Raw genomic sequence first — 25,957 nt, 5'->3', positions numbered from 1 at the left:
ATATGATGGAGACATGCTCATGAATATGTCAAGGGGTTAAAGCAGGTCATTAGATGAATGATCAACAAACATATGGAAAAATGTTCCATATCTCTAGCAATCGATGCCAAATAAAACTACACTGAGATTTCACCTATTTCACCTCATTCCAGTTAGAATGGCAATTAAGAATGCACAAAATGTTCACTCATATATTGCTGCAAATTGGTGCAACCACTTTGAAAAACAGTGTGGAGATTCCTCAGAAAAGCTGGAATGGAATCACCACTTGACCCAGCTATCCCACTCCTTGGCTTATACTCAAAGGACTTAAAATCAGCGTGCTACCATGATGCAGCCACATCAATGTTCACAGCTGTTCAATTCACAATAGTTAAACTATGGAATCAACTGGGTGTCCTTCAACAGATGAATTAATAAAGAAGATGTGATATATATATATATATATATATATATATATACACACACACACCATGGAATATTACTCAACCTTAAAGAAGAATGAAATTATGCCATTTGCCAGTAAATGAATGGAAATGGAGAATATCATGCTGAGTGAAATAAGCCAGTTTCCAAAACCAAAGGCCAGATGTTCTCTCTGATATGTGGATGCGAACTCACAACAAGGGAGGATGAGGAGGGGAAGAATAGAAGTCCATTGTACTAGACTAAAGGGAATAAAGAGAAGGGAGGGGGAGGGGATAGGAAGGACAGTAGGATTGAATGGACATAACTTTCCTATCCTTGTATATAGATACACTACCAGGGTAACTCCACTGCATGTACAACCAAAAGATTAGGATCCTGATTAGAATAAGCTATACTCCACATGTGTGTGATATGTTAAAATACATTTGACTGTCATGTATATCTAAAAAGAACAAATTTTTAAAAATGTAAAAAATCCCCCAGGTAATTATGTTCCCAAAGCCAAAAAATCATAGAGAATACAAAAAATCATAGAGGAAGGAGGGGAGGAAAAGGGGAAGAACTAGGGAATGAAGTTGATTCTATGTTCATTCTATGTCCATTTATAGTTATATCACAATGCGTATTTTTTAATTAATTTTATTGTAAACAAATGGGATACATGTTGTTCTAATTTTATATACAACTATAATTTACCAATTTAAAAGAAATAAACAGAAGGAAGACTAATAGAGTAGAGGGGAGGGATTGGAGGAGGGATGGGGAAGGGAAGTGCTGAGGGTGAAGTGGAGCAAGCCGTGTTATATGCATTTGTGAATATGTCAAAATGAGTCTCACTGGTACGTATAACTACAAGACACTGATAGGACATTTTTAAAAAGTATAAGAACAAAAATAAAAAAAATGCTGACGACTTGGACTTCATCAAAATTTAAAACTTTTATTCATTAGTGGGTATCAAGCTTTGCAAAGACAGCCTAAAAAAATCAGCGAAACTATTCACAGATCTTATGTCTGGGAAGGTGTTAATGTGCAGAATATATAAAGAACCTCCACAAAGTAACAATAAAAACACTTGCAACCCAACTACAAATGGGCAAAAGACTTAGATAGACATTTCTTTAAAGAATATCTACAAATGGCCAAACTGGGGATGGAGCTCAGTGGAAAAGAACCTGTCTAACATGCCAGAACCCCCAGCACACAACAAACACACACAAAAAAAGAAAGAAAGAAAGAAAGAGAGAGAGAGAGAGAGAAAGAGAGAAAGAGAGAAAGAGAGAGAGAGAGAAAGAAAGAAAGTAAGAAAGAGAGAGAGAGAAAGAAAGAAAGAAAGAGGGAAAGGAAGAAAGAAAGAGAAAGAAAGAAAGAAGAAAGAGAGAAAGAAAGAAAGAGGGAAAGAAAGAAAGAGAAGATATAAACATATCCAATATGAAACATCCTTAATTGCTATGGAACTTCAAATCAAAACCTCAGTGAAATAGTACTTTATTATTACTAGGATGATTCATTTTAAAATGAGGCACATAAGTTGTTAACAATGTGGAGAAATCAGAACCCTCATGTATTGCTGATAGGAGTGTACAAGGTGTAGCTTCTGTGGAAAACAGTTTGGCAGTTCCTCAAAAGTTAAATTACCATATGACTCAACCCTTAGGCTCTAAAACGTCCTCAAAGGTTTGAAAGTAGGCACACAAATATTTGTACATAGTGGGTGTTCATAGCAGGACTATTCACAAATTGCTGAAAAGTATAAGCAAGTCCAATCATCTGCGTAATGAATAAACAAAGGGGTATTTCCATGCAATGGAATATTATTCAGTCATAAAGGAAATAAAGTGCCAACAGATGGTACAATGGTGACGAGCCATGGAAACAACAAATGACATTAGTCAGATAAAAATGTCACCTATTTGATGATTGTTTTTTACACAAATTGCTCAGAATGGGTGAATCTATACAAAAGCAGGTTACTGATCACCTTGGACAGAGGGCAGGAGGCAAGAGAGTTACGTCCTAATGGGTTTAAATGTATAATTTTGTGTATGCTGCGCTGGTAATGGGAGATTTGGGAATCCAACAGATAGAGATAGCTGCACCTCAGAACCTGTGAAGGTTCTAAATGTCATCGCATTGTACATTCAAAGAGAGTAAATCCTATGTTTTGAGAATTTTATATCATTTTTAAAAGAGAGAGGAAAAGGGAAGTTGAAGAAAGACAAAGCAGAGAAAGCAGTGGAGATAGCTGGGATTCAGCGCTAAGGAGTGCAGGCAGCCACCTTGAGGTGAAGGTGACAAGGACCAATGCCCCCCGGAAGCTTCTGGAAGGAGCACAGCCCTCTGCTTTGATTTCAGCTCAGCGATACTGGTTTTGGATATCTGACCCTCAGAACTTCCCTGTGTCAAAAAGCTGAGTTGTTATGAATTGAAATCAAATGTTTGTGTGTTTCATTTGTTTATTTTGATAATGGGAAGATCAACACAATCAAAACTTACCACTTAAACCATTTTGAGTGTACTGCTCAGTGTTATTGAACACATTCACATGGTTGCGATAGATTTTTATACAGTATTTTGAAGGTAAAAACGGGACAATGAACACGTGGTGCGTGGTGCTGATTCATGATAGTTATTGTCACGTCTTATTCTATGTGAACAGTTAAAGACATTTTAGTTATAGGTAAAATCAGTAAGTATGAAGTGATTTCCCAGGTTAAAAAAAGAGCATACTCTTACACATTTCACAGTTAATGACTGACATCTATTCTCCTGGTTTTTATGATTTTCTGTGTGTGTGGTCTAGGGTACAGAGGTGGCAGCCCACGGATGTCCAAGTGCACAGAGCTGTAGTCACGATGGGGATCAATGAAGGGGTTGGCACCTTGCGGCATGGTGCTCACAGGCCACCAGAGCCAGCAGGACTTTTTCCACGTGCTGAAAGTTTCGAGAGATCATCTGAGCAGCACCTGCATGATGAGGAAGACTTTGTCTCCTCTGAGGAACCCAGTCAGGACTTGGGAGTGACCACTGAGGACTGACAAAAGACCCCCTCCGAGGCAAGTGACTAAAGAGAAGTGCATGGAAGTGTAGAGGCAAGAATTCTGCAGGATCAACACCACGAACTGGAATAGCCAGGGAGAGTGGACACAGGACTCCTGGAAATGAGTCTTCAAGGAAGGTGAGCTAACAAGTTCCCCAGAGGAGATGCCAACTGGGTGGGAATCCTGCATGTATTCCCTCCCGATCAATAATCGTTCTTCCTCATAAAACACTGAGCAGATAGTGCAGCCAGCTTCAGCCCCTGCGATGGGACTTGACAGCAGGACCAAGGACGGGTGCAATGTAAAGAGAATTCCACCAAAGGTCCACATCCGAGTTCCGGTCCTGAGAGCACTCACTGCAGGACAGGAAAACATGAGGACAGTAATGAAAAGAACCTTTTTTCCCTGCAGAAGCTGCAGTTGAGCTTTAAGACTAACAAGGCCTAGGAGTTGCCCTGAAATCCCCAAAGCTTTGCTTTTCTCCTCTAGGATGTGTGGAGAAGATGGATAATGAGCTCTGGCTGAAGTGCATTCTCCCTGACAGGGCTGGCTTTTCCCAGGGGCCCTGGGGTGTCCCAGCTGCTGATTCACGATCCAGCAAAAACCTCTGGGGATGCAGCATTTCTCCCACAAAACCACCTCCAAAGCACTTTAGATACCCATGGGTTTGCTTAGTAAGAAGGAAACCTAAAATTGGTCAGCTACATTCATTTATCTGAGCAAAATTCTTGAACTACCTTAGATTAGTTTTAATCCCAAATGAAAAAAAATCCAACTGGATTGTTGTACCAGGTAATAAAGATGACACTATCACCCTAGAAACCCTGGGGAAATACTGACTTTGAAAGAAGGTTCACATGAACACCAGAAGGTGAAACAGGGCCTTTGCCATCAGAATTTGTCATCGCTTGGGACCGTGTCCAGCATGGGATTTCAACTCTTATATAAAATTTGCAAGTAAGATTGGAGTAATAGTTTCTAAGCCTACAGCTCTAATCTGTCTGGATTTATGTGTTGTAGGTAAACTTTATAAAATATAGTTTTATGGGGGGTTGACAACAGAAAGCAGAGCTTAGACAAAAGATTTCCCTATAATTTACTCTACTTCCTGTACCTGTGCTGGAGTGGTAAAGATTAAGGTGGAGAAAAACTTTTAGATATGAACTAATACTAACTGACCAGGCAAATTTTGATTGCCTGCTTGAAAAATGATATAGTAAAAAGAAAATTAGATCAACTTATTTACCATGTCATCATATTCTACCTTCTGAACAGATTTCATGGTAAGAAGGGATTAAAATTGTTGTGTGTCTGGAAGGGAAGAAACTAAGGTCAGTGGGTGGAAGGTACTGAGAGGGAGAATCCAGGTCCAAACAGAATTATAAGTGGAGCTGTCTGCAGATGGAGGCTCATGTAGCAACTAGATGACCACATGGGGTGTCCAGTCCCATGTGGGATAGGATAGGTGTTGTCTTTTTCTCTTCAAAACCTGAGAATCATGTGTCTTTTATGTTTACAGAAATCTCCAGTAAGAAGCAGAATTAATCTGAATCAGAAGCACCAATTGAGGGTTCAGCTTTATACAGTGCAGGAGAAGCTCAAGGAGAATCAGCCGGGTTCAGGATTTCTGAAAAACAACTCAGTATGTAAATTCAGAGATATAAACTCAGCTTCTACTATGGAGAAAGTGATTCTGTTCTTTGATTCTAAGAATTTTTTTTTACTTCATTCTCATCCTCAGACCAACAGTCCACCTTGAACCCATGGCCAAGAATAACCTCACCAGAGTAGCTGAGTTCATTCTCACAGGCTTTACTGGTCATCCGAACCTGGAGACGCCCCTCTTCCTGCTCTTTCTCAGTTTCTATCTTGTCACCCTTCTGGGGAATCTGGGGATGGTGGTTCTCATCCAAGTAGATGGCCATCTCCACACCCCAATGTATTTCTTCTTGAGCCACCTCTCCCTGATAGATGCCTGCTACAGCTCGGTCATCACCCCTCAGATCCTGGCCACATTGGCCACAGGCAAAATGGTCATCTCCTATGGTCGCTGTGCTGCCCAGTTCTTCTTCTTCACCATCTGTGCAAGTACAGAGTGTTTCCTGCTGGCAGCAATGGCCTATGACCGCTATGTTGCTATTAGCAACCCACTGCTGTACACAGTGGCCATGAATCCCAGAATCTGCTGGAGTTTGGTGCTGGGAGCCTATGTCTGTGGGATGTCTGGGGCCATCCTGAGAACCACATGCACCTTCTCCCTCTCTTTATGTGAGGACAACCAGATCAACTTCTTCTTCTGTGATCTCCCGCCCCTGCTGAAGCTTGCCTGCGGTGACACAATGAACACTGAGACCATCATTGTCCTCTTTGGCAACTTTGTGATTTTGGCCAATGCCTTGGCCATCCTCATTTCCTACCTGCGCATCATCAAGGCCGTTTTGAGGGTGAAGTCTTCAGGTGGCAGGGCCAAGACTTTCTCCACATGTGCCTCTCACCTCACCGCTGTGGCCCTTTTCTTTGGGACCCTCATCTTCATGTATATACGAAGTGGCTCAGGCAAATCACTGGAGGAAGACAAGGTGGTGTCTGTCTTCTACACTGTGGTCATCCCCATGCTGAACCCTCTGATCTACAGCCTGAGGAACAAGGATGTGAAAGCTGCCATCAAAAAGGTCAGGTCACCAGTAGATTCCAGGTGTCTCAGAGCAGGTAGACACAAATGAGAGGACTTCTTACCCTTGTCAATTTTGTTTCCATAGCAACATATCCTAATAGGCACCAGCACTATATGCATCCTATATGCATGAATGGAGAGAAGGCAGACCAGGTCCACCAGGCACATGAGCAAAACTACGAAAGCTGTGAAGGTTTAGCCAGCAACTCCATGGAACCTCCTTCTCCTCCCCTCTCCCACTTCCAGCCCATTTTTTTGTCACTTATCAATCCTACCACTCTCTGATGTCTCAACCTAGAAATCCTGAAGTCCAAGGTGTCTTGAGTTTATTTCACCAACCCAGTTCTTGCCACTCTTTCCTTCTCCTTTGGGCTCCTATCAACATTACCATGTCCTTCTTCTCAAAGATGACATCTGGGGACTCCTGTGAGTTGTGCTAATTGGTCTTCTTTTCTCCTTTTAATATGTAAGTGGATGATCACTGTAATTATGAGAACTATATAAAATAGAACTGAGACTCTAACTGGCCCAGGGAAGGACATCTTTGAGATATAGGCCTCCTCCTTCTTCACCCTTAGAGTGTCTTGTCCCTTAGAGTGTCTTCCTTCCTGCTTAGGATGGAGTGGAATTTACAAATGGCCTTGCCAGCTGGTACCTCAACTGGAACTAGGCTTTGTGGTTCCTGCCTCAGTGATATGCTGATATCTCAGGAAGAACTGAGCCACTTAGTGACACTGGTCATAGTGCCACTGGGTGTCCACAAGGTCCAGCTCTAGCTTCTAAAAGACACAGCGTGATGCCTTTCTTCACCCCATTGCCTACTTCATGAACAGTTCTCATTCGTTAAGTATTCTATTGTGAGGGTCGATAATGTTGGAGAGCAAAGAGGGATACAGACAACAGTTAAACTACACATCACCTTCCCTAGCAAAGATCTGGTGAGAGGGGAAATTACCATAACTCCTGCATCAGACTGTAAAACCCTTGAGAACACAGTCTGTTTCCTTCATTTCTAAGTCCAATGTCCAGATCACATGAGCTCTCAATGATGGCTTTGAAGGAATTGTCATGTGACATGCATGGTTCCATTTGAGTTTTATGGAAATTCTATAAGGCAAGAAGGGGAGACAGGACTAAATATAAAATTCCCATTTTTTTAAATTAAGTAAACGCTTTCCCAGGATTCAAAATTATTTAAGAGTATAGTCGTGGACAAGCTGTGGAGTCAGACTTCAAACTAAATCCTAAATCCTTGGCTCTAATGTCCTTCCAATTCATTGTGAGACTTTGGGGACATGATTTGACTTCTCAGGTCTAAAACAAGTATAACAATTCCGAATCCAAGAAGACACTGTAAAAATGAAATCAGCTGATGAATAAGAAATCTCCTAGAATAAATCTAGTATTCAATTTAGATTTTTCTCTTCTTTTCCATTTTCTTCACTTTTTGATGTCAACTCTGGGCATTTATGACAGTCCCACAGCCATTGTAAAAAGTGAAGAATAGTATGAACCAAAGATGGTGAAAGGCATTTAACTGAGGAGAATGAATGACTCGATCTTTACACAAGTAATTAAACAAACTTGTATGCTTAACTGGGAAGAGGTGCATTCATTTGCACATCTCATATTCAAAGATGACCAAAGGATGTCTCTTTCATTGAACTTATTGTTTTGTGCTCGACAAACCCATCCACCATCAGTTTTATGAGGTGCGAATCCTTTTGCTTGAACCGTTGCACAGCCTGTAGTTGATTGATTCAGAAATAAACATCTGACCTGTGTTAGGCTAATACAAAATTTTCATGGCCATTATGAAGCTGAAAATGCAAAGAAATTCAGAATAGGAAATCCTGTTGACCCAGATAGAGTATATCCAAACATGATTAAATCTATGAAGAGATGCTTATTCTCATTAGTAATCAGGAAAATTCATATTTGAGCCCAAAACATCTCATTTGAATTGGCAGAAATTAAAATACCTGATATGAAAAAAAGAATAAAATTAGCTTGTTTAACAACTTTGGAAAAGAGTTTGGCATTATCTTTTAAAAATCAAAGATACACATAACTGGTAACCCTGGGTTTCCAATGACCTAGTTAGGTTCACTGGAGAAACTTGCCTTTGAGCACCAGGATATGGGTCACAAAACTTCCTAAAGAATTGTTGTAACCCCACAAAACTCTGCTAGCCTTTGTATTTTTATTCTTTTGGCTTGGAGTGTGCCTGTGACGGCTGGACCCCAGGTTGTCATTGTGGATCAGAAGGTGACTTTGCAGATGAAATCAATACTGTCAATGGCAGAAGACAGATAGATAGGATATTTTATTTTCCATCATGTGAGCCAGGGACTGTCTGTCTTCAGGCTTCCTTCATGTAAGAGAGAAACACTTATTACAGAAAATAAGTGGAAATAATTGGTGTGTGTGTGTGTGTGTGTGTGTGTGTGAGTGTGTGTGCGTGCACCCTCGTGTACATATAGAGAGAGAGAGAAAGAAAGAAAGGTTATATTGTTAGAGAGACATATACATAGATGAAAAACCTTTAACTACTGAAAACACACAGCAGCAAAGGCAGGTTTTGTAGGGAGGGAGAGTACCACCTAGGAACTTCTGGAGAGAGAAAGTATTTCATTTATTGTGGTTTGATAGTGATTGCCTGGATATTTATTATATAAATTGTATTATATTTGTTTTTATTTTATGTGCATTTGGAATACAAGTTTAATAAAATTTAGACAATAAATAAATACATATATTTCACAACAAAAATGTTGAAAAATACCTGAACCCCTACCACACCCTAAGCATGGGCCTATGTCCAAGATCATGAGATCTGTGCCCAAGGCAGACCACAGTACCTTGACTTTCCTTGGTAGTAACATTGTGGGATTCAAGGATCCTCCTCAGGAAAGACTTTTTCCAGCTCTGAAGCTGTTACTGATTTTTTGCAATAGTCTTTATTGATTTTTTTCAACTGAAAAATAAAAATCTCATGTGTTTATGTCATGCAAAGTGATATTTTGATACACGTGTACATAGTGGAGCTACTAAGACAAGCTAATTAATATATGCATTACCTCACAAATTTATCTTGAGGACATTTAAAAATCTCTCCCAGCAATTTTCAAGTTTCCAGCATATGTATAAAATCAGCCCAAGGAACATTAGGTAATTGCATTTTCCAGGTATTTAAAATGCCCATAGCAGCAATCTCCTTGAACCTGCTCAGAAAGTAGCACAGAAATATCAACTTTGCTTCATAAAAGTTCCTCTCAGGAGTGCAAGACCAACTCTTTCCCTACAACATAATGTAAATCTGATAACTATATTAAGTGGGGAGATAAAATATATCCTAGAGATAAATGAACTTGCCTTTCAAATTGCTGAACAGATTAGATTTTATCTGGTGACTTTTTAGGCAAGTTATTTCTCTTCTCAAGTCTTCAATTCTGTCCTCTGTTAAACGGAAATAGGAATACATACCTTGCTGAAATAGTAATCAGTAGCAAACATGCAAGTGCATAGAGATATTGGTGCCCTGATACCACACTATCACCAAGTACTCATGTGTGGACAAAGAACAGACCCCGTTCCCTCCAAGGAGGTTTCTCCTGCTGGTGAGGTCAGATGAAAGGCATTAGTTACAAGAAGCTTTTGAGTTCCTCTTGAGGAAATGGTCGTCATAGGAGCGGAGCGGACAATGCAGGAGATGATGGACTGACACCCCAACTCTGGGTATCCTCGCTGTGTTGCAGAAACCTTCTCATCCCTGTGGTCCCAGCCTGGACCTTGTGAGTTCTGGTTTATACTTTTCTGACTCTGCGGCCGTTTCTGAGGCACCAACTGGGATTCTAATGTTGTGACCTCAGTGAAATAAATCTGGGAGGCAATGATTTCTGACACACTGTATACAAGCTGCTTCTCAGGTTTGCATTATTTTTCTTGACCCAAATGAAGGAAATGTAATGACCAGACACATTCGAACCTCTTTTTAACAGGGAGCCCAATTTCCAAACAAAATGAAATGAAGCGCCTCATGGGTCACAAGTGTTAGAAGAATTGAGACTCTGCTGGCAGCTCAGGTTGAGATGGGAGCATCCTACTGCTCGGCCTTCCCTTCACTTCCCATGCTGCATCCCGTGAGTTGTCTCCAGAAGACTGAGCTTCTGAACAGCAGAGATGGGAAATCACAGAAGCACATCCCTGGTCCATTCCAGGTCTGGGGTCCCTGTGTCTGTAAGTTCTAGGTCTCTGGTGAGGGTCAAGCATGCTGCTGACCAGTGTGGACAGGAGCAGCATGAGTCACCACTTGCAGCCTCAGGCCTTGCTGAGCACAACCGGAAAGCCATCTGCATAGTGACACCTCAACGTGGCAGTGAAGAGAACTCAGTCACCTGGACCTTCATGGACACATTGCCACATTCGAATGCAGAGCATTGGACAGACATGGACACAGAAAGTAACAAAGATTGAGGTTTCTAGAATGTTCCTACCTTGCAGGTTTTCCCCTAAGACAATTATTATTTTGAGTAAATGAGAGCATAGCTACAACCCTCCAGGGGAGGGCTGCCAGATGAATGAATCTAGATGAAAGGACGTAAAGGATTGTGTTTTAGTTTGTTAGAGTATGATGGGTTATATTTTGGGGTCATACTCAAAATATCTTCAGATGCTAATAGTGTCACTGTGATTTTCTACACTGTATTCTCAAACCTGCATAATTTTAGTCTTATGTTTATGTGTCTTAGCCATTTAGAATTCATTTCTGTAAGTACATGTTATATCCATTCATTGTTGCATGCAGTTTTTCTTAAACCATTCTAGCAAATGTTTGAAAGAATTTTTTCCCCCATAGATCAGTCTTTACAAACCTGTCAAAACAAGTTGACAAAATCAGTGTTTTCTATAGTTGGATTCTGTTATTTTCAACTCATGCAATATGTCTATTCTTTATTCAGTACACCACTGTAGATAGTTGAATTTTGTCATGTGGTTTTTATGAATTTATTGATATCTCTAGTCTGTTGATAATTTAGAATACATTGTGTAGGTTCTGATTGTTGATCCAGCCATGCATTCCCAAAGTAAACTCCAGTGGTCATGATGTGGGGTTAATATATTAACTTTCTGATCTATTGTTGGGTTCTGTTTCCAAATATCTTAATGTTTTTGTGATAAAGTTCATGAGGACTATTGGCATGTGATTTTTGTTTCTTGAAATGTCTTTAACTGGCTTTGGCATGAGGAAAATTCTGGCCTCATAAAATGATTTGGGAATGGAACTGTTGTCTTTTATATTCTCAAACAGTTGTGCTGAATTTGTATTTCATTTTTCTTAAACATTTGGTTGAATTTATCATGTAGCCTTCTCTATTTGGAGTGTTTTTGTTGCTGCTGTTGTTAGAAAAATACTCATAGCATGTCATTTCCAAATGGATAGAACTGGAGAATATCATGCTAATTGAAATAAGCCAGACTCAGAAAGTCAAGGTTTGAATTTTTTCTCTCACATACAGAAGTTAAAGAGAGAGAAAAAAAAGGAAGAGAAAGGGATCCCATGAAAATAGAAGGGAGACAAGTAGAATAGAGGAAGGAGATCCAGGGCAAGGGAGCAAGAGAGGCAGAGGGGAGTTAACTAGGGAAAGAAATTGAGCATATTATGTTGTGTGCATGTATGAGTGTGTCACAGTGAATCTCACTATTATGTGTAATTTTAATGCTTCAATGAAAACATAAAAATATATAAATAAAATGAAAAAGAACAATACTAATGACAAATTTATTTAATAGAAATGTGGTTGTGTGGGATATATAACAAATCTAATGAATATACCACAATACTTTAATATGCTAAACAAATGTAATTTGTATATGTGTCGATGTCATGAACAACAGTATTGGTTATATACTTTTCAGACATGCACACAACATAATTTGATCAATTTCTTTCCCTAGTTAGCTCCCCTCTACCTCTCCTGCTGGGAAAGACCAAATTGCTGCTCACAGAAATCAGGAACAGCATCCTAGGTCCCCTCTCTGAAAACAGAAAACTAAACCAGGAGGGGAGGGGAGGGGAGCAAGAGGGAACTGGAGCAGGGTCTCTTGCAGTCTGGAGGACTTAAAGTGGGAGAAGAGTGCACTGTGAGTCCAGCACTCCTCCATGCCCCTAACTCTCTACTCTGAGCTTTCTGGATGGTGGCAGGTACAGCTTTTCCTAAGGACCACATCAATTTATTCTGGCTTCTATGCTACGCTAGTGACAAAAGGACAATTAAACAAGTCAAACTAAACCATTGCAGAAAACAAGTATGCAAAAAGAAATTGCACACATATGGCACCAAAGTTAAGGCCTCTTTGACTAACCCTTCTGAACCTGTAACTCCCAGAGAGTGTAGGCAGGGAGAAGAAGCAGCTGGTAAAGGACACATAGTGTGTCCATCACACCCAGAGGCCAGAGAAGAGTCTGGAGAGAGGACGTCCTGGGCATGACTGTGACATAACGTTATGTCTGACTTTGGAAGTATAACCCCAAAGTCGAAGCAGTTGAGAAGTGAGTCTTTTACCTTTAAAATTACCTCTGCTTATGTGCTCTGGACAACTGCTCAGTCAGCCAGGGGACAAGGCATTATAGTCTGGGCTTTTCCAAAGCCAGGACAAGAAGCAGGTGTGAGAGGAGGGACTCGACCCAACACATTGGGGTTTCCTGGACCCCAGAAAGGCCTGCTGAGACCACTGTGGGAGAGGACCATAGCAGCAGGGACATCTCAAAGTGCCTGCTAGAAGCCTGGTGGCTCATGTTGCAGACCTGGCAAGACTTTCTGGACCTCTCAGCTGATGTGCTGTCCAGCCCAGCACCTCCCTTTACCAGAGCTGCTGGTGGAGGCTGTGCAAGCTGGTGCCAGTGGTGCACCCTCATTTAGGGTTCAGTGCATTCACTGGATGCCTGTTCACCCGCCTGGGTTGTGGGGAGGATCTGAGCCAGATCTAGGTTTGGAACATGGGCATCAATCTGAGAACCAAGAGACTGGAGTCGGATTCATGGAGGTCCCTCATGTGCCCATGCTTAGGTGAGAATGTAGTCCACTCCCTCCGATCTTCACTTTCCCTCTTTCTGGGTCAGTTTCACTTAGAGAATGTCTGGAAAGAGCTGCAGGGCAGGTGACCTCAGCACACATGAGCATCTGCCCAGCACCCCGAGGGCTGATGGAGAGCAGGGGCAGGCTGTGGCAGCCCCTGTCCTCACACAGGTTGAAATCTCTCCTCTGTGCCTGGGTGCCAGCTGAGATGGCCTTTGCGTCACAGGTCCAGGAGATGTGGCCTTTGAGGTGATGTAGAGAATCTTACCTGGTGGCAGCTGGTCTGGCCACAGACCTGTTCTCATCCCATCCTCCAGTCTTTCCTCTGCGGATGCTCCATACACTCGGAGACACTTCCCCAGTAACACAGTATGGAAACAACTCCTGAAAGTCTAATCTTGTATATACTTTTTTCCTCCAGTGAACTATGATATTTTATTTCTTTAAAAAAAAATTGGTTCATTTTGCCTAAAATTTTGCATTATAGGCATAGATTCAATCATGGCATTTTTCCCTTTTCCTCTTTTAATATCTGTAGTAACATCCTCCCTTTATTTCTTTATTTTGATATTGATCATTTAAGCTTAGACTTATGAGATTACAGTTCCCCCCCCCAAACACACAGATTTTGATTTCACTTGTTTTCTGTATTGTTTTTCCACCTTTAATTTTATTAATTTCTGCTTTTGTCAGTCCCCTTGTTGTTGACTTTGGTCTTGTTTTCTACCCTGTTTTTCCAGTTACTTAATAATGGTAGCTTACATCATTGGCTCGAGTCTTTTCTTCTTCACCAATGTAAACTTCGGTGCTATAAAAGTCTCTCTTAGTACTCTTTAGCTGCATTTCCCAAGTTTTGATATTCTTCATCCTATTTTTCTTCATTTAAAACCTTTCTCATTTTTCTTCTTATTTCCGTTTCCCTCTTTTTCCCTCTGAGTTTTATAGTATTTGCTCTTATAGTTAGGGCTATTATCCATTTTGATTTAATTTTTGTATGGGATACGACACAGGGGTTCAACTCCATGTGTTTGCATGAGGACATTCCATTGTCCCAAGACTTTTTCTTGAAAACAAATTATTATGCTCTTATTGAATTCTTTGGAAGCCCTTGCTGAAAGTTAATTAATCATACCTCTTAGGGGTTTATTTCCGGATTCTTAATTCTAGTCCACTGATTTATAGCTGCTTTTCTTAAACCATTATCATATTATCTTTTCTGTTTTTTTATACTCGTCCTAATTGTTTTAATTGGCAAATAATAATTGTACATATTTATGGGGTAGAATGTGATATTTTGATACATTATTGAAAAATTTGGAGGTTCTGTGAACTAAAAATACAATAGAATTCAGCAATCTTACTACTAGTACATAGAGGTACATAGATCCAAAGGAATTGACATCATCATGCCAAAGAGATGCAAGTACTCCTGTGTTCACTGCCTATGTCCATTGCAATATTATTCACAATAGCTAAGATATGGGAGCAGCTTAGGTGTTTATCAACAAACGAGTGTATAAAGAAAATATAGTATGTATACACAATAAAGTACTATTCAATCGCAAAGGCGGGGGGGGGAATCCTGTCATTTCAAAAACATGAATTAAACTGGAGAACATTACCCTAAGTGAAAAATCATACAATCTTGATTGCTATAGCTTCTTGTTTTAGTTGACTTTTTCACTGCTGTGACTAAATGATCTGACTAGCACAATTACAGAGGAGGAAGGTTTATTTGAAGGCTCATGATTTCAGAGGTCTTAGTCCATAGAAGACTAGCTCCATTCATCGGGGCAGGAGATGAGGTTGAACATCATGGTGTGGCAGAGGGAAGCAGCAGGCATCATCAGGAATCAGAGAGAGAGAGAGAGACTCCACTCTCCAGACACAAAATATATACCCCAAAGTCACACCCCAAGTCCAATCTCCTCCAACTACACCCTTCCACTTCAATTAATCCTATCAGGGATTAATTCACTGATTGGGTTAAGACTCTTACAACCCAATCATTTCTCCTCTGAACCTTCCAGCATTGTCTCCCATGTAAGCTTTTGGGGCCACCTCACATCTAAACCATATCACTTCTGTAGTAAATTTTGAAGATTGAAGAAGTGAGAGTAATCCAATTTTCCTTTCCTTTTACATATTATTTTGTTTATTTTGGGTCTCTTGGATTCCCTCGTGAATTTTGAAATAAGTTTACCACTTTCTGTAAAGCTGATGGGAGATGGACAAGGAGGATGTTGACTTTGTAGATCTGTTGGGGAGTATTTTTGGCTTCTGGATTTTGACTCATGAACAAGGAATGTCTTTCCCCATTTAGATTTTATTTCATGTCTCTCAATTGTTTTATAATTTTAAGAGTATAAGTAATGCCCAAACATGTTCAATAGAAGTCATAAATTATAGTGCTCTATAGCACAGTGGTATAATTATAATTCACAAAAAACTATTATACGTTTTATGAAGAGCCAGAATATTTCAAAGACTCCAAATAAAAGTAATGATAAGGAGATGAAAATGTTAATTATCCTGATTTCTGCACATTGTAGACATGTATTGAAATATCACATTGTACAATTTTTGTATGCTAATCAAAAATTTTTAATAATTTTAAGGAAATGGAAAAACTACCATGGCTTGATTGATACATGGTATACATATGTATACAGTTATCCCATAAATATGTGCAACTAAAATAATAATAAAATATTTGTATTTGTTGCTAAGTGCACATTTTTAATGATGTTTCATAACATAATACACCTTATTTTTAATTACATAGTTAAAAATCTCATGTCTTTGAAGACATTGTTGCTGCTCTTGTTTTGAACAAACTATTATCTGTTATGTCAACTAAGAATGAGAAAAATAAAAAAAAATTTTACCTATAAAATATATAAAAGTTAAAACCCTCAAGGATGCTTGAAAAAAAATACTACACTTTGTTTTTTATTTTTCTCCATGATCTTTTCATTATTTTTGATGATTTTTAAAGTGGAATTCCTTTAACTATTTTCAGATTATTAACTGCTTATATACACAAATATCATTAATTTGCATTGATCTTCTACGTTTAAACTTTTCTTACATCTTTAATTAGTTCTAATAATTTTCAATTTATTGTTTATGATTTACGTACTAAAGGTTGTGACATCCGCAAATTGATTTAATTAAAATAAAATAATTATATCTCCTCTGCCTTTTATTCTAACATAAATATTCATTATTTAGAAATTTTCATGTGAGCAGGCTTTCTAATACCAAATAACTCTGTGGTGACAAATTTTATTAAAATGAAGTAATTATTTATATCTGGATAAAATGTGACAAAAAACATATACTCCTTAAAACTTCATTGAAATAATTATTTTTAAAAATTTGTGGATACTTAGAACTGTTCTTTAGCTGAAGAAATAATATTAGGCAATTTCATTCTCTATAGACCACAAAGCATTTAACATTTGGATTATTGCATGCAGTAGTTCTAAGGGGGATAAAATAAATTGGTGGGGTTCACATCTTTAAAGGACAGAACCTAGAGAAGATTTTGCCTTTTGAATAAGCTTTTTGAATGCGCTCTTGACCTCCTTGTTCCTCAGGCTGTAGACCACAGGGTTCAGCATGGGGATGATCATGGTATAAAAGACAGAGGCGATCTTGTCAGTGTCCATGGAGTGGCTGGAGCTGGGCTGTAAGCACATGTAGATAACAGTCCCATAGAAAATGGAGACAGCAGTGAGGTGGGAGGCACAGGTGGACAGAGCCTTCTGGTAACCCTCACCTGAGTGCATCTTGAATATAGTGGCAAATATGAACAGGTAGGAAATTGAGATAACAAGAAACGTGAAAATGACATTAAAGGTTGACACGAGAACAAGAATCAGTTCAGCAATGTGCTTGTCAGAGCAAGTCAGAGTCATGACAGCTGGAATATCACAGAAGAAGTGATGGACCACCTTGGACACACAGTAAGAGAGGCAGAAGGTGTCTCCGATTTGCACAGAAGCATTCACCAGACCCATGGCATAGCAGCCTAGGGCCAGACGAGCACACAGGGTGCTCGTCATGATGGTGGAGTAATGCAGGGGTTTGCACACTGGCACGTAGCGGTCGTCGGCCATCGAGGTCAGGAGGTAATTTTCTACGGTGGCAAAGGCTGCAAAAAAGAACATCTGAGCAGCACAGGCATGGTAGGAGATGACCTTGTCTTCCATAAGCAACCCAGCCATGACCCTGGGAGTGACAGCTGAGGAGGAACAAAAGTCCACCAGAGACAGGTTGCTGAGGAAAAAGTACATGGGGGTGTGGAGCCGCGAGTCCAGTAGGATCAAAGTCATCATCCCCAGGTTCCCAGCCAGGGTGACGAGGTAGATGAGAGTGAACATGATGAAGAGGGGAAGCTGCAGCTCTGGGGCGCTGGTCAGTCACAGCAGGATGTACTCACTCACCTCCGTGTTACTCCCCATGGAGGGCACTTACTCTAGAACTGCCAGGTGCCATGCAGCAAAGAGGAAAAGTTTGATTTTGAAGAGCAAAACTCAGTTGAACAGAAATGGAAAAGGATAACATTGCTTTACTATAACAATCATGATTTTCAGTATTCTCTAGATCTAACGTGTTGGCATGACCGTGCAATTTAGTGGATGATTTATCTAGACAATAATTTGCTTTTGAAGAGTAAGTGCCTGCACAGATTGGCTTCCCAATCTGTTAATTTGTTTTTGAGCAACCTGAGTCACTGGAAGGGGAACATGATTTGACCAAGGTCAGAAGTTTGACCTAAGCCTACGTCAAAACTAAGAACCTTTGAGTCTAACAGCTATGCTTCTATCTCCTATGTCAGGATTTATATGTGTGCATTCTTTTACACTTCTCATTGGTACCATTAGATTGATTAGCTATTATGCCAATATTTATATGAAATAACTTGGTAGCCAAAAGGTTGAAGAATTAACTCACAATTACACAAGCATTAGCAGACAGGCCAAGGCTTAAATCCAATCAGAATGGTTCTGAACCTAAATGTTAATGAATTTGAAGTGATTTTATTTTTATTTAATTTACATGTAATCATTATCTCCATGATAAGAAACTTCCAGCATGCTCTGTCCTTTCCCAGATGAGTCTGTATCAACCATTCTGCTTGAGCACGCTGGGACCTTCAAGTCCTCTTTTTAAAAATTACTTCCTTGCAAAGTGCATTTCAGCTGGTGTTGAAAGAATGCCTTTTTGTGTCACAATCATCCTTACTGTCGTTTCTGTGAACACTTAGCTAGAGAGCAGGAATTGAGGGTGGAAGTTTCTGGTGTGGGAAGTACATGATAGTCTGTGGTTCTATTCATCTATTCCCTGATCTCATTTCTCATATTTCTGCTTTTCCCTCCTTATGCCAATTGACATGTCTGGACATTAAATTATTTGTGGTATCCAATATATTCCCCCATTAATGATGTGAGCTACAATTTTTATTTCTATTTTATATATGTATTTTTTTTTTTTTTTGGTTCTATGATTGGTAACATATTGTCATTGGCCCCTGTGGATGACCCAAGAAAATCTCACCTTCACAAATGCTCACTTTAATCACTATGCAGAGTCCTTTTTACCACGTAAGACAGCGTACCCATAGGTTTCAGGAATAAAAATGTAGATATTTGGGGGACCATCATTAAGCTGGTATACTGGGCATGAATGCAATGTATAGTAGGTAACTCATCTCCAGAGGTAGACATGGTTGAGGCTGTGATGTCTTCACAGATTAGAAACCAACTTAGCGATTGTGTATAAGAAAAACCAGAGGAACAGAGAAAAGTATTAATTTGTTACAATCAAATATTAGACATGAACCTTTTCCTAAATCAAATCTCTTGAAGCTGCTAATAGCTTAAACTTACTGATTGTGAGCCAATTATGTCTCATGATGAATGACAGATATAAAGACACACAGACGACAGACACATATCAGAGATTGGGGGAGAAACAGTATTTACACATACACATACTCATACATCCAGCCTTCAAAGAAATGAAGGTTTGCAGGGATCTTCAGTTTTAGACATTGCTGAGGCTGAGATGTCTTCAGAGATTAATAGTCAACAAACAGAAGAGCATGAAAGTATGACTTTGTCAACATGATGTGTCTGAAATGGATGTTTTTCCTAAATCAGATCTGAAGGTATTAACAGCTTAAACTTAATGATGGTGAGCCAAATTTGTCTCATGGATGATAGACAGACACACAGACACATATCAGAGAATAGGAGGAGAGATAGTATTTACACATACACATGGTCAGATATCTCACCTCACTGTTAAGAAAAGGGAGGTTTACAGGAACATATGCCTTCCTCAAATTCTATAACTCCTTAGAGATTAATTCAAGATTCAATTCCGTGTCTAACTTCTTCTAAAGTCTGTGTCTTTAATCACTGCAATGATTGCAGGTTTTCTAGAGCAGTAGTAAAACAAAAGCAAGTTGTGGGGAACTGATAGTAAAAATGGAGAAGTGATCTAAGTAGACTCGTGGTTCATCCAGAGTCAATGGAAGTATTGCTGCACCTGGTTCAGGTGAGCTGTCCCTTCAATGACAACCTGACAGGAAGAACAGGGTTGTTCACCTCCTGCTCAATCAGAGCATCAGCTAATCTAGGCCTTTGCTCTCTTCTTAGGGAAATCAACATGACATGTCATTTCATGAATATCACTGAACCCTTTCTGCTGGTTAAAGTGATGCGCATTTGAATGGCAGATCCATCTCAGTGTTATATATATCTGCAATGCATAATAGGCAAGCTCTCTAGACCCCAGCCCAAGATAGCTCTGCGTGTGTGTGTGTGTGTGTGTGTGTGTGTGTGTGTGTGTGTGTGTGTTTGTGTGATCCTGGGGATTGTGGTACTGAGGCTTCAACCCATGGTCTTGCAGATGCTAGGCAAGTACTTTACCATTGAGATACATCCCCAGCCACTACTGTGTCAGTGTTTAAAAAAGATATTAAAACAAGCAGATCTGATCTCAAAATTCTCTGAAGATGTAACTGATCCTTTGCTTCTATGTTAATTATATATTTTATTGAACTTGCTTGTTGATTATAGAAGCTTACCTTGCTCTTGGAAAAGAAAGAGAAATCGCCCTGAATTGTGGGTCTGAAATCAGAAATTTATCGAGAAATTAGTCATCAGAAGGTGTACAAATGATATGGGAGGAATTCTCTCCAATATATTTGTGAAAATGTTGCAAGTTCTCTGAGGCATGAAGAGATGGAAGGTGGTTATGGTCTTCCCAGGTTAGGGAGGCCTGGATTTAGATCTTGCATGGACTGTGGATTTTCTGTGCGTTTTCAATTTATCTCCCTACTGCTGAGTTCATCTTCCTCATTTGCTGAATAGGAATTATGAAATTGTCTCTCTCATAACTTCACAGAAGTGAGTCTGTTAAGAGCAAGTAGGTGTGTCCATACATACTTGAGTACACTTCAGTAAAAGTGTTATTCTTTCAGTATGAGACAACACCATTTTTATTTTGGCATGTTTTTCCTGCCTTCTGTTGCAGAATCACCAAAAATACTCTGTCTAGGGAAAGTTCAGTGCGTGTCCTTTACTTGTTTAAATGGTGTAGCAGTCACTTGTTTAAATGGTGGCCAAAGGGGCTCTCATTAGTTTTTTATTTAAAATAATGTCATGTGGGACTGTGACATGATTCCAGAGCCTAATGAATACAACTAGAAAAATTTTTACAAACATGGTTTTCTTTTGGGTATCAGGCTCCCTTTTGAGGATGATTATCTCTCTTCATCATACTTATGGAGTGAAGAAGCAATTAACCTGCATGCAGGGATGTAACTTTTTATGTTGAGCTCTACATAGATGCATTAGCAGTAACTGTTATTTAGTCTCCTTTAATTTCAGTAAGTTACATTACATCATATGCACTGTGTTTAATCCATTAACATTTAATATATTATTGGTGTTCGTAAAACATTCTAAACGTTTATTTTGATTTCTATCATTTTCATTCATTTTTCTTCTTTTCATTACATAATTTGTTATGACTAATCCATTAGCTACTGAATCTTTAAGAGACTGATTAATAAAATTCCTGGGATTTCTTGTGTTTACAGTCAACTGCCAATTATGACACAGGTGTCAGGGAGATAGAGATTAGAATATGCTTTAATATTGATAAGTCAACTCCAATATGAAAGTCAGATTTGTAGGAAGATGTTGTGGATAGATGGTGCTCTATCCACATCCTCTTGGTATTCATTGCCCACGCACTGGCCAAAACTTATGGAAAAGAAAAAAGAAAAAAAGAAAAATGAATTTACTTTTCAAAGAGCTGAGGCTTAGATTTTGCTGTAAGAGCATGCTCCACTCATGTGTGGGACATTTAATTTCTCTGCTGTCTGCAATAAGTAGTACATGACACAAATATGAAATAAAATCAAAAACACTCAATTTGTGTCTTTGAGTTTGTGAAATATAAAGGTGCATTTTATACATTATTGTACTGGTCCCTGGAACATAGTTCACTGAAACACTTTCACTGTACAGCCAATCTCTGGATAGAAAACCACCTTTTTACCTATCTTATAATGTCTTGATGTTGCAATCAAACCTGACTGGCAATTTATCTGGTCATGGAAATCCAGATTGATATTTATTTTCTTTAATTCTTCTAAGATATAAATCCACTTGTGGAGAGCAGTGACAGAGAATGGGAGAACAGTAATGGAGATTGGGGGTCTCTGATGACTTCATGGCTGTGGTGCTTCTGGTGCCTGGGAAAGTTTCTGTGCAAGAGCACAGTATGCCTAGCTGCTATGGTAATGCCTTGCCAAAAGAGGTTCTGTGCAAGAGTCTTATCAGCTTCTACCTTGATCTCAGGCACGTAGCTCCTAGGGATAGCAGAATTCTCATGCAAGACAACCACAATATTTCACCAACTCTGTTACTCCTGAGCCTTCCTACTTAACAGCAAGTTTAAACAATGGGCCACCTTGAGTGCTACACAAAGCTCCTAACATTGCACATGGCAACTGTGGGAAAGTTACATAGATGTTTCTAGTTCTGCAACTTTCCTGAGCACAAAGAATAATGCTTTAACCTGATAATGAGACATATATAAAGAAAGATTGCTAACATAACTCTTTAGATCTGCTTCTCCATCAAAAAGCAGCACTCCACCAGATCCAAGCCTTATCTTCATATCTGTGTGTGTGAGTCTTTATTTTCTAGTTCCCCATCACCTCACTGCTACTTTGAGTTTGGTCCTGTAGGGTGAGGCATCCACTGTTGACTGACTTAAAGACTGATGTCAGGCTTAATATAGTTACATTGTAGAAAGTATGTCCTTTCTATGCTTTTACATGACTGATGCACAATTATTTTTTATTATTTACTTTTTATTTTTTACAGACTGTATTTTGATTTATTGTACACAAGTGGTATACATCATTTCATTTCTATGGTTGTACACGATGTAGATTCATACCATTCATGTAATCATGCATGTACATAGGGTCATGATGTCTGTCTCATTCCACCGTCTTTCATACGCACCCTCCCTCTCTTTTCCCTCTACATTATCTAAAGTTCCTCCATTCTTCTCTCATCCCCCACCCACCCTCACCTCCATTATATATCATCATCTGCTTATCAGGGAAAACATTTGGCCTTTGGTTTTTTGGATTGACTTATTATTTTAACAATGTATTCTCTCAAAAATGATTCTCTCAAAAATGATTAGATTTCTGCAATTTGGCAAATTTCATTTGTTTTATATTTTAATATTTTCCCTTTTCTCTTCATTATTTTTATACGAAGTTTCTGCACATCAGTTGTTTCCCTTTTTGTTTTTACTATGTATTATAGTTGGTAGTAGGAGTTTAGACATATTTGCATATGCACATAGAATAATTTATTCCCATACATTTCCCAGTGTTCCTTATTCCCTCCCCACTTCTCCCCCTTCTCCCTCTACTCTTCTCATCCTCCTTCTGTTTGGTTATGTATATATTATTTTCCATTGGTGCTTTATAATTTACCTAAAAGTGGACCTCATCGTGATGTAGTTAAACATGCATATAGCATAATCTTGTCAATTTGTTCCCCTGTTCTCCCCTGTTGGCCTCCTTCTTCCCTCTCTGGACCTCCTATTTTATTCTACTGATGTCCTTTCTGTTTTTAAGTTTCTTTTTTCTTTCTAGCTTTCACATAGGAAAGAAAACATACCATCCTTGACTTTCTGAGTCTGACATTTCATTTGTCATAATGTTCTCCTCTTCCATCCATTTACCAACAAGTAACATGATTTCATTTCTCTCCATGACCGAGTAGAACTCTGTTTTCTTTATCCATTCATCTCTCAGTGGACACCTTGACTATTTCCATAATGGGTCTATCGTAATTGTTCAGTTAGAGATATTGGGATTTATGTGTCCCTACAGCACGCTAATTTCAGGTCTTTTGGATCAACACCAAGGAGTGGAATAGCTTGGTCTTGTAGTGGTTCCATTTCTTAGCCTGTTGAGTATCTCCATACTGATTTCCAAAGTAGTTTACTACTTTGTAGCCCCATCCACAATGTATAGGATCTCCTGTTTCCCCACATTCTTGCCCCCATTTTTTATTATTTATTTTCTCGATGATTGCCATTCTAACTGGGGCGCGATGAAATCTCAGAGCAATTGTATTTACATTTCCCTATTGGCTAAGAATGTTGAATTTTTTTAGTGTATTTTGTTGACCATTCACATTTCTTCTTTTGAGAGTACCTGTTTAGTTCAACTGTCCATTTATCGAGTGGGGTTTTTTGGGTTTTGTTATTAAATTTATTGTGTTCTTTATGTATTCTGAATATTAATTCTCTGTCAGAAGAATATTTAGTAAAGGTTTTCTCCCATTGTATTGGTTCTCTCTTAATGCTCTTAATTGTTTGCTTTGCAGAAACTTTTAAAATTTGATGCAATCCTATTAATAATAGCTTTATTTTATTTTTATTAGGAGTGTCATTGAGGAACTCAGTACCTACACCTATTTGCGAGTGTTGACCCATGTTTTCTTCTAGAAGTTGCATATTTCTGGTTTAATTCCCCAGTCTTTGATTCACTTGGAGTTGACTTTTGTGCAGGGTGAGAGGTCGGGACCTAGTTTCTTTCTTCTGCATGTGGCCATCAGGTTTTCCCAGCACCATTCATTAAAAAGGCTCTCCTTTCCCTGACGTATGTTTTTGACACTCTTGTCAAGGATCAGATGGCTGAACCTCTTTGTCTCCATGTCTTCCATTTCATCCCCTTGGTCTGCATGTCTGTTTTCATGCCGGTGACATGCTGGTTGGGTTAGTAGACCTCTGTATCATAAAGAGAGATCAGGTTCCAAGGTGCCGCTGGCACAGCCCCTTTTGTTCTGAATTACTTTGGTTATTCCAAGTCTTTATTTTTCCATATGAATTTTTGAATTGTTTTTCTAAGTCTGTGAAAAATACCATTGGTATTTTGCTGGGAATTGCATTGAATCTGTATGTTGCTTTTGGTAATATGGTCATTTTAACAAAATAAATTCCGCCTAGCCAAGAGCATGGATGGTCTTTCCATCATCTAGTATTTCCTTTTCCAGTATTTTATAATTTTCATTGCAGAGGTCTTGAGAGATCTTGTTAGTTTTACTCCTAGGATTTCTTTTTTTTTTTTTTTTTTTTTTTTCTGGAGCTGGGGATTGAACCCTGTGCCTTGTGCTTGTGAGGCAAGCTCTCTACCAATTGAGCTATATTCCCAACCTGGATTTGTTTTTTTTTTTTTTTTTTTTTTGAGACTATCATCAATTTGATTTTTTCCCCTGATTTTTGTTTCTGCACATTTATAATTGATATATAGAAAACCTTTTTATTTTTACATGTTGATTTATATCTACTACTTTACTGAATTTGTTTCTCAGTTATAGAAGTTCTAGTGGAGTCTTTTTTTTTAATGTCCTAAGTATAAAAATATCATCTGCAAACAGTGATAATTTGACTTCCTCCTTTCCCATTTTATCCCTTTTATGTCTTTCTCTTACCTAGTTGTTCTGGCTAAATGTTCAAGTACTAACTTAACAGGAGTCACGAGAGTGGGCATTTCTGTCTTGCTCCTGATTTTAGAAGAAATGCTTGGTTTTGCCCATTTACTCTGATGTTCACTTTGAGATCGTCAAACATAGACTTTATGATGTTGAGGTAAGTTGTTTCTCCCCCTAACTTCTTTAGTATTTTGAACTCAAATATGTGCTGAATTTTATTAAAGGCTTTTCTTTATTTACTGAGGTAATCATGTGATTTTTTTCTTTATTCATGTGATGAATTACATTTATTGATTTGCATGTATCAAAGCATTTTTGCATTCCTGGAATAAAACTAAATTGATCATTATGTATAATCTTCTTAATGTATTTTGAATATGGAAATTAGAGGTGTTTCTGATCTCCAGAGCAGTTCAAGCTGAGGCCACAGGCCCCTTTTTAAGCTGACCTTAAATCACCCTGAGAATTTGCTGGGAGATACTGCGATCTCCTTCTCTAAAGGCAGCTCCCTGTGCAGGTCTGGGACCTCTTGTCTCTTTAGACTATGTTTACAAGGTGCAGAGTCTGCACTGAAGAGCTCATTGGCAATCTCTGTTTTCACCTGTACCCCTGCCAAGTGGTGCTCAGCCTCACCTGCCCAGTTGCTATTCGGTAGGTGCTGGGCACTCTGCTTCTCTTGCT

The 25,957-nt window shown here is 39.0% G+C and overlaps 1 protein-coding gene and 1 pseudogene across 2 annotated transcripts in view; one reads left to right on the top strand and one right to left on the bottom strand.

The window, feature by feature from the left end:
* Nucleotides 1–5,233: 5,233 nt before the first annotated feature.
* Nucleotides 5,234–25,957, top strand: part of LOC306638411 (uncharacterized protein) — a gene marked incomplete at both ends in the record, with an annotated part of 32,318 nt that continues 11,594 nt past the window's right edge. The window contains 3 exon segments of the mRNA XM_079101704.1: nucleotides 5,234–6,145; nucleotides 6,148–6,179; nucleotides 10,395–10,606. Of these exon segments, the coding sequence (XP_078957830.1) occupies nucleotides 5,234–6,145; nucleotides 6,148–6,179; nucleotides 10,395–10,606 (1,156 nt within the window).
* LOC306638949 (olfactory receptor 5B17-like) lies at nucleotides 16,748–17,692 on the bottom strand (annotated as a pseudogene). The gene has a single exon. The product of its transcript is annotated as an olfactory receptor 5B17-like (transcript).

This window comes from Sciurus vulgaris (genome assembly GCF_902686455.1).
Source record: "Sciurus vulgaris genome assembly, chromosome: 11".
Taxonomy (NCBI): domain Eukaryota; kingdom Metazoa; phylum Chordata; class Mammalia; order Rodentia; family Sciuridae; genus Sciurus; species Sciurus vulgaris.
This window is presented reverse-complemented; position numbering and strand designations above follow the sequence as displayed.